Below are 16,925 nucleotides of genomic sequence, written 5' to 3'. Positions count from 1 at the left end.
TTTTTGATAAATAAGGGACTCAAGATGTACAGGTGTACCTTCAGTTCCAAACCACCACAATATAGCAAATACTGCACTAAAGCAAGTCAAATGAATGTTCTGGTTTCCCAGTGCATATAAAAGTTGTTTGCCCCATATTGTATTCTATTAAATATACAATAGCATTGTATCTTCTTTTTTTAAAAAGTATACCTCAATTAAAATATTTTTAAAATTGGGGCACCTGAGTGGCTCAGTTGTTAAACGTCTGCCTTCAGCTCAGGTCATGATCCCAGGGTTCTGGGATCAAGCCCTGCATCGGACTCCCTGCACAGAAGAAAGCCTGTTTCTTTCTCTCCCACTTCCCATCCTTGTGTTCCCTCTCTCACTGTGTGTCTTTCTGACAAGTAAATAAATAAAATCTTCATAAAAATAGAATATTTTAAAAATTAAGTTAAAATTTTATTGCTAAAAAATGCTAACCATCACATGAGCTCTCAGCGTCCTAATTACTGATTACTATAAAAAATAAAATAATAACAAAAAAGTTTGAAATATTGCAAGAATTACCAAAATTTAAGAGAGACAAAGCGAAAAAAGCTGTTGGAAAAACAGCACTGTCTTTCCACTGCCTGACCCGGGGTTGGCCAATATCTGCACAGCACAGGAAGGTGGAGTGCAATAAAATGAGGTCTGCCTATATGACAAGATCTGTGCACCTTCCTCTTTAGATGTTACGCCCCTCCAAAAAAGACATAAGAAAAATTTAATCTCACCCCTCTGTTTTGATCGATGTTACTTAGAAGAATATTTATCCAAGATGAAAAACCATACCTTTTAATAGATGGTCAGCACGAAAACACTCTCCATTTTTTACATCTTTCACCATGAAGTCAGCAAATTTGTCTACGTGGCCAGAAGTCCTAAGTTAACAAATGCCAAGCCAGTTTGTCATTTTCATACAAATTAATACATAAACTTTATGTTCTAAGATGCTCCCCTCTATATATATCAAGCTTATATCTGTGTATCTGAAAGATGGAAGCTCCCATATATATAATGATGTATCCACAGTGGATAATAATGTAGGCCAGAGAAAATCCTTCCTCAAATCTATCTCCACCTTCCCCACCCCCACCCCAAGCTCTACCTTCCCACAAGAAAAAGACATCAACTAGATTATACTCTCACAAGTTGTAATAAAGTATGTGCTACCTTGCAGAATCAATTAACCCATGCCTATCCAATTATTAATGATTTACACAAAGGCCAAAACCAGGGGAATTTGACTAGACAAGAATTCATGGTAACTCAGTACAGAACCTGCATTTTTTTTTTTAATTTTGTTTATTTATTTGTCAGAGAGATAGAGAGAGTACAGGCAGGCAGAGTGGCAGGCAGAGGCAGAGGAGAAGCAGGCTCCCTGCGGAGCAAGGAGCCCGATGTGGGACTCGATTCCAGGACGCTGGGATCATGGCCTGAGCCAAAGACAGCCGCTTAACCGACTGGGCCACCCAGGCATCCCTAGAACCTGCATCTTAATAAAAGAGTTTTCTGCCACTGAAAACTGTATGGACATTGGTATTATCTCTTACATAATTCTTACTAGTGGAGGAAGTAGCTAAAGAATAGGTTCTCTTAGGGGTGCCCGGGTAGCTCCATCGTTAAGCATCTGATTGGCCTTTGGCTCAGGTCATGATCCCAGTGTCCTGGGGATCGAGCCCCCAACGGGCCCCCTGCTCAGCGGAAAGCCTGCTTCTCCCTCTCCCACTCACCCTGCTTGTATTCCAACTCTCACTGTCTCTATCTCTGTCAAATAAATAAATAAAATCTTTACAAAAAGAAAAAAAAGTAGGTTGTCTTGATCTTTTAGATCCATCATCAGGAATTCATCTTGTTTTTCTGGGCTGAAATCACTGAGAGAGCCCAAAAGATGTAAATAGTGAAAATTAGCTCTTTACTAGGCAACATTAAATGAAGTAATGAGATACAAAATGTACAGATTCTTCTTTCTATATTCTAGCAAATCCTGCCCTGCTTTCAACAATGTCAGTAGGAATAAAATAAATTTCTGCACTAACACTTCAACACAAATAGTAGTTATTTGGTTTTAAATGTATAAACACCTTAGCCCAGAACTTCTAAAAACTTAAAGTAAGGAAATAATCATAAATATATAAAATCCATCTATCAGGATGCTCAGTGGACTCAAAAATCAAGAACAATTTTTTTTTAAGATTTATTTGAGAGTGCACTCGCAGGAGAGTGGGGGAGATAGTGTGAAACCTCACACAGACTCCCTGCTGAGCACAAAGCCTGACTCATGGTTCGATCCCAGGACTCTGAGATCAGGACCTAAGCCAAAACAAAGAGTCGGCTGCTTAATCAACTGAGCCACCCAGGTGCCCCAGGAACAATTTAAATGCCTATGATAAGGCACTAGCTAAATAAATTATGGTATATCCACAAGAGAATACTATGCTGTCATTAAAAATGCTTTAGAAGATTATTTAACGACATAAGTAAATGTTCACCTATATTACATGAAAAAACGCAGTTTGCTGCTAACGTTGATATAGGTACAAGGACTTATAGAGAAAAAAGACAGTAAGGATAAACACAACAATTTTGACATGGCTGTCTATGGACATTAGGTGTATATTTTCTTTGTTTTTTTTTATTTTCCACATATTTACAATGAATATGGATAGTTTCTATAATCATGAGAAGATATTTAAATATGCATATTAATGAATTTCAGCTTCCAAAGTAGAAATCTTACTTTAAAACTGGCTCAGGGGTGAGCATGGTACAATCAATCTCCAGGATCTGTTCCTCTTGAATAAAGTGCTGCCTCCAGGTCTGAATAATATTGTTCTTCAAAGCACACCCAACTGGCCCAAAATCATACAGACCACTAACACCTATAAAATATGAACAAGGAAAACCTGTACTTTAGCTTGTCACTCTGAGCAAATTAAAGTGAGGAGATGTAAGAAACTATCAGACTTCACAGTCCCTAAAAAGGTATTAAAGTCAACAATTCAAACCCCTCAATTCTGAAAGGGTTACTGTAAGTATCCCCTTACTTCCAGCTAGCTGACCAAAGTAAGCTCTTACTCCATTTACTACTTCAATATTAAGAACTCCAAGCAGGATTAGCAAAAAACTAAAAACAAAAGATGTTCCTCCATATATGAGAAACAATGAAAAACAGATTACAGTTTCTGCCATGGATCTAACTGGGTGCATCAGCTGGTAACAATGATGAATTTTAGCATCCAATTCTCTAATTTGTTCTTGAATATATAAGCCACTATATTTAATTTTGGGTATACGAGCCACTATATTTAGACCTCAAGTTAAACATTTAGAGATTTGCTTAGCCAAACTTGAATCAGGTTTCAGTGGCAAAGTACTAAAAGTCTAATACTGTTGCAGTGATCTCCATTGACTATGAAAATACCACTGTACATTTAATCAGTGAATTACATTTGCCTACATACCTTCACAAAGCATTCAAAAGGATGTAGAAATTTATCTACTTAACTAAGAAGAATGTTTTCTCCTGGCAGTTGCCAAAAAGAACAATCTAGGGACCCTGGCTTCTCACTGCCCTTGTGTGAAGGTGCACAATACAGTTGGCCAGTGATACAATGGCCCTCAACTGCTCCAAAGAATCTATCTGATAGGTACTTGGACATATTAAGTGCTTCATATCTGGGCCCCTAACAATTCCCTATATCTTAATGGAAAAAAGCAGTTTTCAAGAAAAAGTAGGTTGGAAAGGAACAAACAGATTTTACACCAATGGCCAATTTTAAACAAACAAAAGCAAAATATTCTGTTTTATGTGACCTGATACAATTAGCTACCAACTGAAAAGCCATGTTTTTGATTTAAGAACAAGAGTAAAGCCACCAACAACATAACTGGTCTCTCTGACATTAATCCCCTACCTCCATAAATAGCAAAAGCTTGATCGTAGAAAAACCTCCTCTTCAGGGTATCTTCCATTTTTGCTCTGTCTACAATGTCATCTTTGGGTTGTAATGCTAGCTCCTATAAGGGATTTTCAAATAGAAAATGTGTGATTAGGGGTGAGAAGAAATATGAATTTATATATGTGAATTTGGTTTATTTTCTCAGCAAAATTCAATATAAAATTTATCAGGCAAGATTTTGATGCCTTTAAAAATTGGAAAACTTAGGGTTTTTTTCCCTTTATAGTTACAGAAAAGATGCCCTTAACTTAATTATTTAGGAATACCAAGCTAACTTAGATGCAGATACTGATAAACAACGTCTGAAATTTTAGTGGATCACTGTAGTGAGACAGTGACTTAGAATCCCAAACTATTTCAGTTTGGGGAAGGGAGATTCACTATTTGAAAGATTTGGGAGCAGGTATTAGATGGATACACCTTTTCCTTAAAAGAAAAAAGTTTAACACAAAACCACTGATTCCTGGGACAGAAGAATTCATAAAGAACAAGCCAAAAAATAAATAATAAGAAAGAGCAAACACAAAGCTTTCCAGGGAAATTCATGGAGTGTATTAAATCTAGGATTTAGCGGAGGGGTGGGTCAGAAGTCAGGGAGGCTTCACAGAAAAAGGTGACATTTTGAGATGCAGTGTGAAAGCATGAGAAGTCTGCCAGGTAGGGGAAGAGAAGGTATGCTAGATATACAGAGATAAGGCAAATTATACTCCTTCAGAAACTTTTCTAGGTCCTTCCCACCCAAAGAGATTAATAAAGATGATATTTCAGTTTTAGGATCCCAAGACTCACCTTTGCTTCCAGAACCCTCTTCCGGGCTTTGAGCTCAGCTACAGCTTTGTCTACATCTACCTGGGGTGCTTTATCTTCTTTCAGTTTTCGAACAAGATCTCCCTAGACAGCAAAGAGAGTTGATACTCAGGATTGGTTTCAGAAGTCAAGGAAAGTTATGAAATTGTCTTTAAGCATACCTTTTAAGTCCTGTGTAAGAATGAGGCCATTCAAATGTTTATTATACGAAATGTCATTATAAATGACTGAAGGTCTTTGCCCTCAGCATTTATAACCCAGCAAAATATACAACAAGTATACAAATAATTATGTTCTAAGGGTAATTAGTACCACTGTTGTTGTTGCTGCTGTTGCTGTTTTCCCCTTCTGGGAGAGGAGGCAGGTGGGAAAGGCGGAGAGGAAAGAATTGATAAAAACTATGAAAGAACAAGGTTAGTACTGAGAACACAAAGAACCAATATATAAACCACCCTCCCTTGAATCTTTCTTCTACTTAGAAAAACGACTGTCCTAGTTTTCCACCTACTTTGACCATTTCTTCTTAGTCATGACTTACTCATATTCCCCTGCCCTTTTCTTGTTAGAATTTTTCCTTAATAATTTCTCTAGAATACCTTGTTCACTTCCAACAACCTACTACCTGTACACTGATTCCCACACTTATGGCACTGTGGTAGAATAAGTAATCTGAAAAAGCAAACAACATTATCTACATAGTCTAGGAAATAGGAAACTTCAAGCTGAGAAATTAAAGTTGTCAAAGTGAGAGAGCCTTTGGGTTCCCAACAGAAGTAACTGCTCCCTAGAGGAGCAGACCATCCACACAGGCTTTTAGGATTTTCACAGATCAAGGTCACCAAAATAATAAGCATTCAACTCAAAATTTAAAAACCCATTGAGGAAATAAGCCACCATAAGCAAGATTCAGCAGAAATCACAACAGAATTAGAGCCTCCAAAGTACTAGAATGATCAAATACACCTTTTAAATGCTTAAGATGTTAAAAAAAAAAAAAAAAAAAAAAGAGTCAAAAACATGGACAAAGAACTAGAGACAAAAAAAACAATCAGGAAACCTGACAAATAACCACACAGGTTCAGGTCCAAGAAGACAACAAAGGAATGGGGGAGGAGCAAAATGGGTGAAGGGGAGTGGGAGATAAAGGCTTCTAGTTCTGGAATGAAGAAGTCACAGTAATACAAGATACAGCATAGTGAATATGGTCAGTGGTATTGTAATAGCACTGTATGGTGACAGATGGGAGCTACATTTATGGTGAGCATAGCATAACATATAAACTTGCCAAATCACTATGTTATCCACCTATATAACATTGTGTGTCAACTACACTTCAATATAAATAAATAAAAAAGAAATAAAGGGGAAAAGAACCACATACATCATCTAGAAATGAATCACTGAAATTAAAAACTCACTGGACAGGTTAAATAGCAGATCAAAAAGAATTAGTGACTTAGAGTACAGACCTGAAGAAATGATCCATGCGTAATCCATGGAATGGAGCAGGGAGACGAAGATTTAAAAATATAAACAGGGTAATGAGACACAGAAAAAGAGAGCCTGACATTTATCCAACCAGAATTCTCAAAGAAAATAAAGAAAATCTGTAAGAGGTTCTATTTGAAAAGGTAATGACTAAGTTTTTCTGTAACTGCTCAAAGACATGAATTCTCAGATTTAGGAAGCACCATGAAATCCAACAACACACAAAACAAAACCTACATCTAGATAAGTCTGTAAAACATAGTACTTATGAGAGATTAGAGACTGGGTTTTAATTGCTCATCAGCTAATCGTGAAACCTTAAATAAGTGGACACCTCTTTGAGCTTATTCCCTCAACTGTACAATCAGGATGACAATACCTCACTGAAGTGTAATAAAGGGTAAATGAAATAATTTAAATAGGATATTTTAAATAGTACCTAACAAACAGTAGACACATTTAAAAAATAGTTATCATGCTAAAAAAAAGACCCCAACTTGATTGTGGCTGAGTTATTTTTCAAACACTTCAAACCCAAGCTGTTCATAACGGAATTATTTTTCTCTGCCCTAAACTTATTCCTTCTCCTATCTATTGCTTTCCATTTGTTAACAACAAAAAAACTACCCAAACAAGAAACATCAAGCTATCCTTCTTTACCGCCAATATCTGCCAATTTCAAATTTCAATCTACTCTCTCCCTTTCACACCCCATAGACTAGACTACTAAAACAGATTACCAACTTGGTTGTCATCCAAAGGTGTCTACACTATGCTTTGCTCACCCCAAACTATCCCAATGCAGGTCATTCCTCTCTGACCTTCGTATATCTTTTCATGAGCACACAGCATTCAGTGACTGTTCCTACCCCCATGTTTTCAATAATATTTATCCTCGGGGCACCTGGGTGGCTCAGTCAGTTAAGCATCTGACTCTTGATTTCAGTTCAGGTCACGATCTCAGGCTCGTGAGATAGAGCCCCATGTCGAGCTGTCCACAGAGCATGGAGCCTGCTTAAGTTTCTCTCCCTCTGCCTCCACCCCTCCCCAACTGCAAACATGGGTGCATTCTCTTTTTCTCTCTCTCTAAAAAAAAATTAATGATAATAATGTTTATCCTTTTATCCAAAAGCACTTCCCTTCACTTAATGAAATTCATTTCCTGAATATCCCAACCTTACAACAGCTTCCCTTAAAGCTATTTTAACTAAAGGCTGTTTTCTCCCATAGCCCTTGATCCTCAGAGGCTGGAAATGGAACAGATGTCCTCCTCCTTATTCCTCTCTGCACTTACAAACTCATTCCTCTTTGCTCCTTCTAAAACCTAAGCTCCTTTGAAAGGCCTGTCATGATTACCCTTTCCCCTTGTTGCTGATATTTTCTAAGCTCCCACTCACTTCCCCTCACTCAGTAACAGTTTTCCTCTCCACAATCCACTCTACTCTACAATGTCCCAGTCAGGAGGTGAGAAAAATGTTTTTAATTACCTAACCTAGAACCTAACTCTGCTTAAATGTAATCAGAAGTGGGGCACCTGGGTTGCTAAGTCAGTTAAGCCTCTGCCTTCAGCTCAGGCCATGATCCTGGGGTCCTGGGATCGAGCCCCACATCAGGATTCCTGCTTGATGGAGAACCTGCTTCTCCCTCTCCCTCTCCCTGGTGCTCTGCCTACTTATGCTCTCTCTCAGTCAAATAAATAATCTTAAAAAAAAAAAAAGGTAATCAGAAGTAATCTCCCAGTTTTAACATACACTGCATTTTCAAGGAATGCACCCAAGAACATGTAATTTAAAGGAAGACTATATACTACTTTGTTCACAGTTTCACAGAAAGTTGTTATTATTTGAAGCAAAAGGGTGCCTGGGTGGCTCAGCTGGTTGGGCAACTGCCTTTGGCTCAGGTCATGATCCTGGAGTCCCAAAACTGAGTCCCACATAGGGCTCTCTGCTCAGCTTCTGAGGGAGTCTGCTTCTCCCTCTGACTTGCGCTCCCGTCTTGTACTCTCTCATTCTCTCTCTCAAATAAATAAATAAAACCTTTAAAAACAAAAACAAAAAATAACATGTGACTAATATCAATATTGTTTGACATCTAAGCAACCAACAGGATATACCTTTATCAATGCATATCCATCGCTACTACACTCACTCCCAATCTATGTATTGGTAGACGCATCTGCTGACTTCTGTATAACTTCCAGTGGATTCATAACCAAGAATTTACATATTCAAATATACATCATTTTATTATAAATTGCTTCATTATAAATTACTATAAGGTAATGTATTACATAATACAAAACATTATATGTACACACATTTTTAATTAGATTATCTAGATTATTTTGTATGAATTTCATTATTGGATAATAAAGGGGAATTCCAAGGTATCTGCTGTAAAAGGGAACACTGGGTCTGAAAGTTCAGAGGCACTGAATTAGTTATTCTTTTTATTCTCTTATCATTTGCAAGTAAGTCTGGTCTGTTATTACATTAGCAGTTTTCATTCCATTATCCTGACCTCTCTAGCTAAAGCCACATCCTCAGTCATCTTCAAACGTTATTTTGGCTTCTTCATTACACTTACAATAACTGAAGTCACCCAATCAATGCAGTGGCTTATTTATTTACATTTTATTTGTCCCTGTCAGAATAAAGTAGGCTCTTTTAGGATGAGAATTCTGGCATGTCCTGGCCCTTAAATACTTGACTGATATCACAACCTAAACCTAGCAAAGTACAGAGCACTTAGTATACAGTAAATATCTACTGACTTTTTCTTTTCTCAGTCTTTCTTTTCCTTTCATCTACCTGTCAGAACACCTATCTTATAATGTTCACCAACAGTGCTTTTTGATGAGGACAAGAATTCTGTGAGAGCCTCTGTTCTGAAAAGACCATTGGCAAAATGGTAGTTCTTTTGAATGTCTGAAAGAAGTAAGTAGTTCTTTTGAATATCTAACCACTCTATGTCAGGGGTTAGCACTCCCACCTACTTCATCTACCTTTTCTTTTGAAGTTTCTCAGAGAACATTAGCAAGCAAGGCCACAAGTAAAGTCAGAAAGAATTTAAAATAAATTCCCCTGAACCTTTTTTTTTTTTTTTGGTTTTTAAGGTTCAGGCACAGAACACATACATCAAGGAAAATGCAGCTATTAAAAAGAAATAGTGTGGGGCAACTGGGCAGCTCAGTCGATTAAGCATAAGCATCTGCCTTTGGCTCAGGTCATTGGTGCTGGGGTCCTGGGATCCAGCCCCTCCCCACTCAGCAGGGGGCCTGCTTCTCCCTCTCCCTCTGCCTGCTCTTCCCCCACTTGTGCCCTCCCTCTCTGTCAGATAAATAAATAAATCTTCATAATAAATAGAAACTGTGAGAATAAGGATTCCTACACTGAGTTAATCATCTGTGAAATGCAGTGAAGAAAGGAAATAACGTTTATTCCGAATAACAGAATAATTAAACCATGATTAAAAATGATCCAATCCTAAAAACAAATGAATTGGAGGTGATCTAAACATGGAATGAAAGTACCTAAACAGTCCTAATATCTAATTACTTTTATTCCTTCTTTGTTCACTGCTCAACTATATTGGTTTGAGCTTGCATACATAAGTGTAGGTACTGAAAAAAGTGATGTGAAATATCATCACTATCTCTAAATTATCCTTAAGAAGCTTAGTTTCCTGGATAAATTCTTACTATAAAGACATATATTAGAACTAAGAGCCTGTGATTATAAAGCAGAGCAGCTATTAAATGAGAAATCATTCCAAGGGATCTTCTTCATGGATCCTTCATATGTATCATGGTGCATATTCAGCCGGCCAAGAAAAACCAACAAGAAGACATTTCCTCACCTAGCTTTACACAAATGTAGGTAGAAGAATCCTGTTAAGATTGAATTCATCTTGGGGTATCTGGGTGGCTCAGTGGATTAAGCCTCTGCCTTTGGCTCAGGTCATGATCTCAGGGTTTTGGGATTGAGCCCCACATAGGGCTCTCTGCTCAGCAGGGAGCCTGCTTCCCCCCCACCCCGCCCCTGCCTGCCTCTCTGCCTTCTTGTAATCTCTGTCTGTTAAATAAATAAATAAAATCTTTAAAAAAAAAAAAAAAAGATTGAATTCATCTCAGATTCCCAAATATTTTATAATTACAGATAAAAATTTCACAAACTTTGCATTGCCTTTTGTGAACTAAGCAAGAGCTTTAAAGGGTATTCTTAGTACAGAAAATCAAAGCAGAGAAAAACTCAGGGCTCTTCACGGCAAGCCTTCCTACTATTACCAACATATGAGTTTCGTCTGTGTCTTCCCAATTACAGTAAAAGAAAATATGAAACACAAGTAATATTATTCATACATCTATCACTACCATTAGCATTCCAGATGGTATATCATTATAAAAAAAAAAAAAATTCCAAAAAAAAAAAAAATTCCAAGAAACCACTAGAACGGGTTTTTCTAGCACCCCATCTCACCAAATTCAGAAGACATCAATCCTCTCCTAAAGGTGCAAAATGTTTTCAAACCAGCAAGCAAAAGAAAATGTGAGCTCCATGCCAGCAATGGTTTGGTAAAACTAGAACCCCCAGTAAGTCTCAATCATCTCAGAACACTAACATTTTAGCAGGAGTTTACTACACGCTGTGGGCACCCTTCTCAGCACTTCACAGGAACTACCTCATTTTAATGCTTATGACTCCATTCCCATATACAGATGAAGTCTGGCTACAGAGAGGTTAAATAACTTGCTAAACATCACCAGCTAGTAAACAGTGGAGTCAGATCCAAACTCTGGAAATACAACTACAGAGTCTACAATTTTTTTAAGAAAAATACTTGTTTATCTATTTGAGAGAGAGGAATAGAGTGCTGGGAGGAGGGGAGGGGCAGAGAAAGAGGGAGGGAAAGAATCTCAAGCAGACTCTCCACTGAGCATGGAGCCTGGCTCCAACCTAGGACCCTGAGATCATAACCTGATCTGAAATCAATAGTCAGACGCTTAACTGACTGAGCCATCCCAGGGCCCTAGAGCCTACACTTTTATTACTAGACACATCAACACAAAAATATGCAAGGGTATAAAGAAAGCCCATTTAGCAATTGCTACAAAACCTCTCCTATCTTGACAATTATTAAATTTTACTACAGGCTTAAAAAAAAAAAAAAGAAAAAGTCCTTTTTGATTTTTTTTTCCATACAACTTTGTTAGAGCATCAAACTATATCCACCAAATTCATTTCAGAGTGACCTCTTAATTCCAAGCAATGACACTGAAAACATACAATCAGATCTCTACACCAGTTCCTCCCTAAGCCTCCACATCAGGTGAAAGTCATCTCAACAGATCCTGTCTGCACTGACACCTTGAGATATATATTCCTTCAGCTACAGAATCTCACCTTGTGTTTAGACAAAGCTGCAGGGAGGGAAAGAATTCTTGACAGGAGAGTGTGATCAATACAATTAAATGCTGAAAATAGGTAAAATCCTTTAGGGTACAATGAAAGGACAATAGTAGAGGCCAAGCGCAGAAAGCAGTGGATAAAGGAATGAATGAGAAATAGGAAAGTGGAGACAATGACAAGATAGGAGAAAACACTGAGCTATAAAGGGAAAAACAGGCTGGGGAAATGGAAGCTTTTGGGGTACATTCCAGGTAAATGCCCAAATTTGTCTTCATATAAATCAGATACTTCCATTGCCCTAAAACATCAGTTCTACAACTTCTTGGTCTTAGCACTTCTTTACACTGTTAAAAATTACTGAGGACCCCAAAAAGTTTTTTGTTATTGTAGGTTAGTTCTACCAATTTTTACTATAGTAGAAATTAAAATGCAAACTTAAAAATATTAATTCATTTAAGTAACAATAAAAGCTCAATATGTGCCAACATGCATAAAAATAACATTTCTGTGAAAATAGTTGTATTTTCCAAAACAAAAAAATAGTGAGAATAAGTTTTATAATGTTGCAAATCCCTTTATTTCTAGCTTAATAAAAGATAGCTAGATTTGCATATCTGCCTCTCTTGCAATATAGCATTTTAATGGTGAAGTATACAAAGAATATCATAAGTTAAAAAAGGGAGAATTTTAAAAGCTTTTTCAAATAATTGTAGATATTCTTCTTTTAGACTATACCAAAATTCTGACAAGTGATAGTTTCTTAAAGGTTATTTCATAAACGTTACTAGCAATGTGTAATTGGAAACTATGCCAGTGAACTTTTTATACCTTGTTACATTAAATTCATTAATGTATCTTAGACTCCTAAATCTTTTACCAGTATTTGATTCCACAACATCATGCACTGTCATTTGGAAAATATTGGTTAACTGAGTTATGTAGATCTTCTAGATACTGATCCACTTATTACACTGTATAAAAAAAAAGTACATTTGTTAATATCACCAGTCATTCCCATCAGAAAAGTCGGTAAGTACTGTGAGGCTGCCAAGTTCATGCAGCAGATAAGGTTTCCAAAACTCTAAAATTAACCAAAAACCTGATTCTATTATTTGCTACAGATACTATCAGTTGTTTTCTTGAAATGACAGGCATACTTCACTCATTTTTCAGAAAATGAATGTCCAGTATCCAAAACTAAATTTTACAAATAGTGTTCCATGAAAATAAGCTTATAGTTCAGCGTGCAGCTCAAACAATCATACAAGTTTTTTTTTTCCTGAGACAGTCATATTTCCATATGCTTTATGCATATTTCCCATTCGGTCACATAGAACATTAAAAAGGTGTACAAAGGTCTAGATTTAATAAAATTAATCATTTTTGTTGCTCCATCAAGGATACTCTAGAGCAAAACTTTTTTTTTTTTAACTGCTAGGATATGACAGTATGATTTCGGTCTCCTCAGTGTTTAGTTCTAAGGGCAAACGGCTTTATCCACTACTACTTTCACATCTTCTGTGCAAATAACATAGTAAAAAACGAAAATAACATCTCAATCTCACTATGTAAATGGCTTTGCCTTTGAGGACCTCCAAGAGTTTGAAGACCAGAGAACCACAGCCCTATAGCAATTGTTCCCAAAGAAGACACTCCAAGACAGGTTTTTCCAACACATGGTAAAAGAAGAAAAAAAAAGAATATATTAGATCTTTTTTTTAACCTAGACCTACTAAATATTGAATAAAAAATAAATTTTTTAAATTTAAATTTTTAAATTAAAAATAAAATTATAAAAAATAAATGCTAACATAAAAGACTGCTCTTAAAAAAATAAATTGGGGCACCTGGCTGGCTCAGTTGGTACAGCATGCAACTCCTGATCTCAGGGTTGTACATTCAAGGCCCACCTAGGGTGTACAGATTACTTAAATAAAATCTTGGGGCACCTTGGTGGCTCAGTCAGTTAAGCGTTTGCCTTCAGCTCAGGTTGTGATCCTAGGGTCCTGGGAAATCTTTACTCAGCAGGGAGCCTGCTTCTCCCTCTCAGTCTGCAGGTCTCCCTGTTTAGGCTCTTTCTGTCAAATAAGGGATAAATAAATAAATAAATAAAATCTTATTTTTTTAAAAAAACTACTCTTTCTTTTCAGCTATAATCTCCTTTCTTTTATAAAATAAAAGGGGAAAGTAGATGGTAGTCTGAGGATTATACTAGGTTTCTAATTACTCTTATTTGGCAAAATGAAGGCAGGCGACACTGTGCTCACTCCCAACATTTTTTTTTAATGACATTTTATTTTATTTTTTAAAAAATTTATTTATTTTAGAGCAAGAATGAGAGTACAAGCAGAAAGGCACAGATGGACAGGAAGAGAATGTCAAGCAGACTCCTCACTGAGCGTGGAGCCCGATACAGAGCTTGATTCCATGATCCTAAGATCATGACCCAAGCAGAAAGAGTCAGATGCTTAACCAACTGAGCCACCCAGGTGCCCCAATTCCCAACTTAAAAAAAAAAAAACTCCATTTCCCTAGGGTGCAATTGAGGGTCCTGATTTTGAGCCCTAAGGTGGGGGTGGAGACTGCTTATAAATACATACATGCATACATACATACATACATGTCTCAAGTGGCCCAGGGTGCCCTTGATCAAACAGGGCACTGTGTTTTCTAGATGCTCTGAGGCCCTCCCAAAGTTCCATAACTAGTTCTTCAGGAAATAACTAAGAATATGCCATGGGAAAATACATTTCAGTCAATCAATGAGCCAAACCTTTAAAAGCAACAGCATCCGCACCTGGGCGGCTCAGTGGGTTAAAGCTCTGCCTTTGGCTCAGGTTATGATCCCAGGGTTATGGGATTGAGCCCTGCATTAGGCTCTCTGCTCATGGGGGAGCCGGCTTCCCCTCTCTCTTTCTCTGCCTGCCTGCCTCTCTGCCTACTTGTGATCTCTGTCAAATAAATAAATAAAATCTTTTTAAAAATTAAAAAAAATAAAAGCAACAGCATCCACATAGTCAAGCGATTTAGAAATTTATATTTAACATATGCCACTAACAAGACCAGTTGTTAAGTGCCTTAAAAATCCCATTCCAAGAATGTCTTCAATTTCACAAACTTCACAATGGAAATATGTCAAATGGATAGATGTGACGATGTATCTTATTTCCTCCCAAGCAAAAAAAAAAAAAAAAAAAAGCTTTAATTAGATGATCTTTAAATTCCCTTCCAGATGACCCTGGAATCTGTGTAATTAAAAATTCCAGATAGCTAAATGATACATGTGTGGTCCCAGAGAAATAGAAAAAGAACTCGAACTAACTTACATCTTTAGAAAAAAAAAAAATCTTAAAAGTACCAAAAACAAAACAAAACAAAACACCGGAGCCAACATAAACAATATACTAAATAGTAATCACATCAGGAGGCTGTTTCAGGATCAAACTTTACTTCAGTTAACTAGTTCCACAGTCTTACTACACATGGATAATTTGCACTGCAGTTTCAGGCTAACGTGGCAGAGGGAGGGGTTTGTGTGTGTTTTTCCAAATTAGATGTATTCTCCCTCAAGTAAAGGATCTGGGGGGAAAAATCGAGAGTTAGCAGGACAAAGGAACCACACCTAATTTTATTTGGGTTGAGTGGGTGGAGGGAGACAGAGAATAATACCAACAATACCAATAATAAATGGGAAAAAATTAAGCCTACAGTGAAATTTCAAAACGAAACACTACTGAATCAGGTTCAAACTGGAGGGAAGTGGACATTACAAAGTGGCAGAATTTGATTAATTTTTGGCAACTCTGCCCCAGTGATTTATTTCCGAGGCAGGGTTCCACCCTCCGTAGCTAAGGCAAGTTATTGCATCAGGCACCGGTGTGCGGAAGAAACCCATTTGGTGTTTACTACTAGGTCACAGACACCCAGGTCCTATTCCAAGCGTTTGGCTTTGCCTGACTGGATGGGAGACTCCACTTGAGCGTATCTTTTCCCTTGTCCTCTCTAAATTCTAATATTCATACAGTGTCCTAGGAAAAGGAGGCCTGTATTAAATCACCAAGCCCTCCAGCCCAAGAAACTTCCCTCCCTACCTCAAAATCAAATTTCAAAATGTTCCACACAGAGAGGGCTGACTTCACCCAGGAACTCGGCAACATTTAGCTCACTCACTCCAAACAGTCTTTTGGGAACCCAGAGAAGATGACAGGAGCGAGCGAAGGACGATGAGCGAAGGACAATGAACTCACACCATGATTAGAAAAAGAAGTTCAACACCTCGTCACATCCACGTTTCAACTTTAATGTTCTGAGCCATCATTTGGCTAACGAAGCACTGAATGGAAGAAGGTGTCAAGGAGGAAACACTAGGCAAAGCATCCTGAAGACTTTAAAAAAAAAAGACGCCAGTCCTAATAAGACAGAGCCGACAGCTTCGCCTCCGGCCGGGGAAGAATTAGGAACCTGGCCCCCCGGGAGGGGGTTAAAAAGAACACCGCAGAGCCTGGAAAACTGGACTTGAGGATTTCTGAGCTGGGTCAGGAGTAACCAAAGGTCATCACCCATCGCAGCCCCACCGGAGAGGGGAGAGGCGCAGACATTAACAAGGACTGGGAAAGAGCAGAGCAGAACGCGAGAGGAGGGACGCAGGATGTCGAAGGGGATCCGAGGGAGTCACCCAAGGAGAGTCCAGGGCGCAGGTCCACGGCGAGGAAGGTGGCCAACGCACGCGGGAACCGGAGTCCAAAGTGGGGGAGGAGAGAAAGACACCAGGAAACCAAGGGCTTCCAGCGGATGAAGGAGAGAGTGGGGTAATCGGCGCGGGGGACGGGTGCCCGAGGAGGAGAGAGGATGACGGAGAGCAGACCAGGGAGAGGAGACCCGGGGCCCCGGGGAGGCGCAGGATGCCAGTACCTGCTGGCGCACGGCAAGCCTGAGAGGGGCTAGCACCTCCTCAGCCCCGGCGCCGTCCATGCTGCTCCGGGAGGCGGCGGCAGGGAATGAGGTCGGGGCGTGGGCGCGCGCGCTGCGGGGTCTGCAGGGCGGGAGCGGAGGCCGGGCCGGGAGCCGGGAAGGCAGAGACAGCAGCAGCGCGGCGCTGGCGGCTCTAAGCAGCGCCGAGCGCAGAGGGGGCATGAGCCGGCGGGCCTGGGCGGTCCGGAGCGGGCGGCGGCGGCGGAAGCGGCGCGCGCGGCCCGGCCGGGAGCATGATGAAATCGCCGCGTAAACGCCGCGGCGCGCG

General features: G+C 38.9%; 1 protein-coding gene across 1 annotated transcript in view; it reads right to left on the bottom strand.

The window, feature by feature from the left end:
- GARS1 (glycyl-tRNA synthetase 1) overlaps nt 1-16,899 on the bottom strand; it is a 44,288-nt gene extending 27,389 nt beyond the window's left edge. Inside the window, exons 1-5 of the mRNA XM_004762573.3 lie at nt 16,598-16,899; nt 4,773-4,874; nt 3,939-4,041; nt 2,762-2,903; nt 814-902 (exon numbers count right to left, since the gene is read on the bottom strand). Of these exons, the coding sequence (XP_004762630.1) occupies nt 814-902; nt 2,762-2,903; nt 3,939-4,041; nt 4,773-4,874; nt 16,598-16,819 (658 nt within the window). The 5' untranslated portion in view covers nt 16,820-16,899. The remainder of the gene's footprint in view (nt 1-813; nt 903-2,761; nt 2,904-3,938; nt 4,042-4,772; nt 4,875-16,597) is intronic.
- Between the last annotated feature and the right edge of the window lie 26 nt (nt 16,900-16,925).

The sequence above is a fragment of the Mustela putorius genome, unplaced genomic scaffold, assembly GCF_011764305.1.
Source record: "Mustela putorius furo isolate JIRA1106 unplaced genomic scaffold, ASM1176430v1.1 tig00003845_pilon_pilon_pilon, whole genome shotgun sequence".
Lineage (NCBI taxonomy): Eukaryota > Metazoa > Chordata > Mammalia > Carnivora > Mustelidae > Mustela > Mustela putorius.
This window is presented reverse-complemented; position numbering and strand designations above follow the sequence as displayed.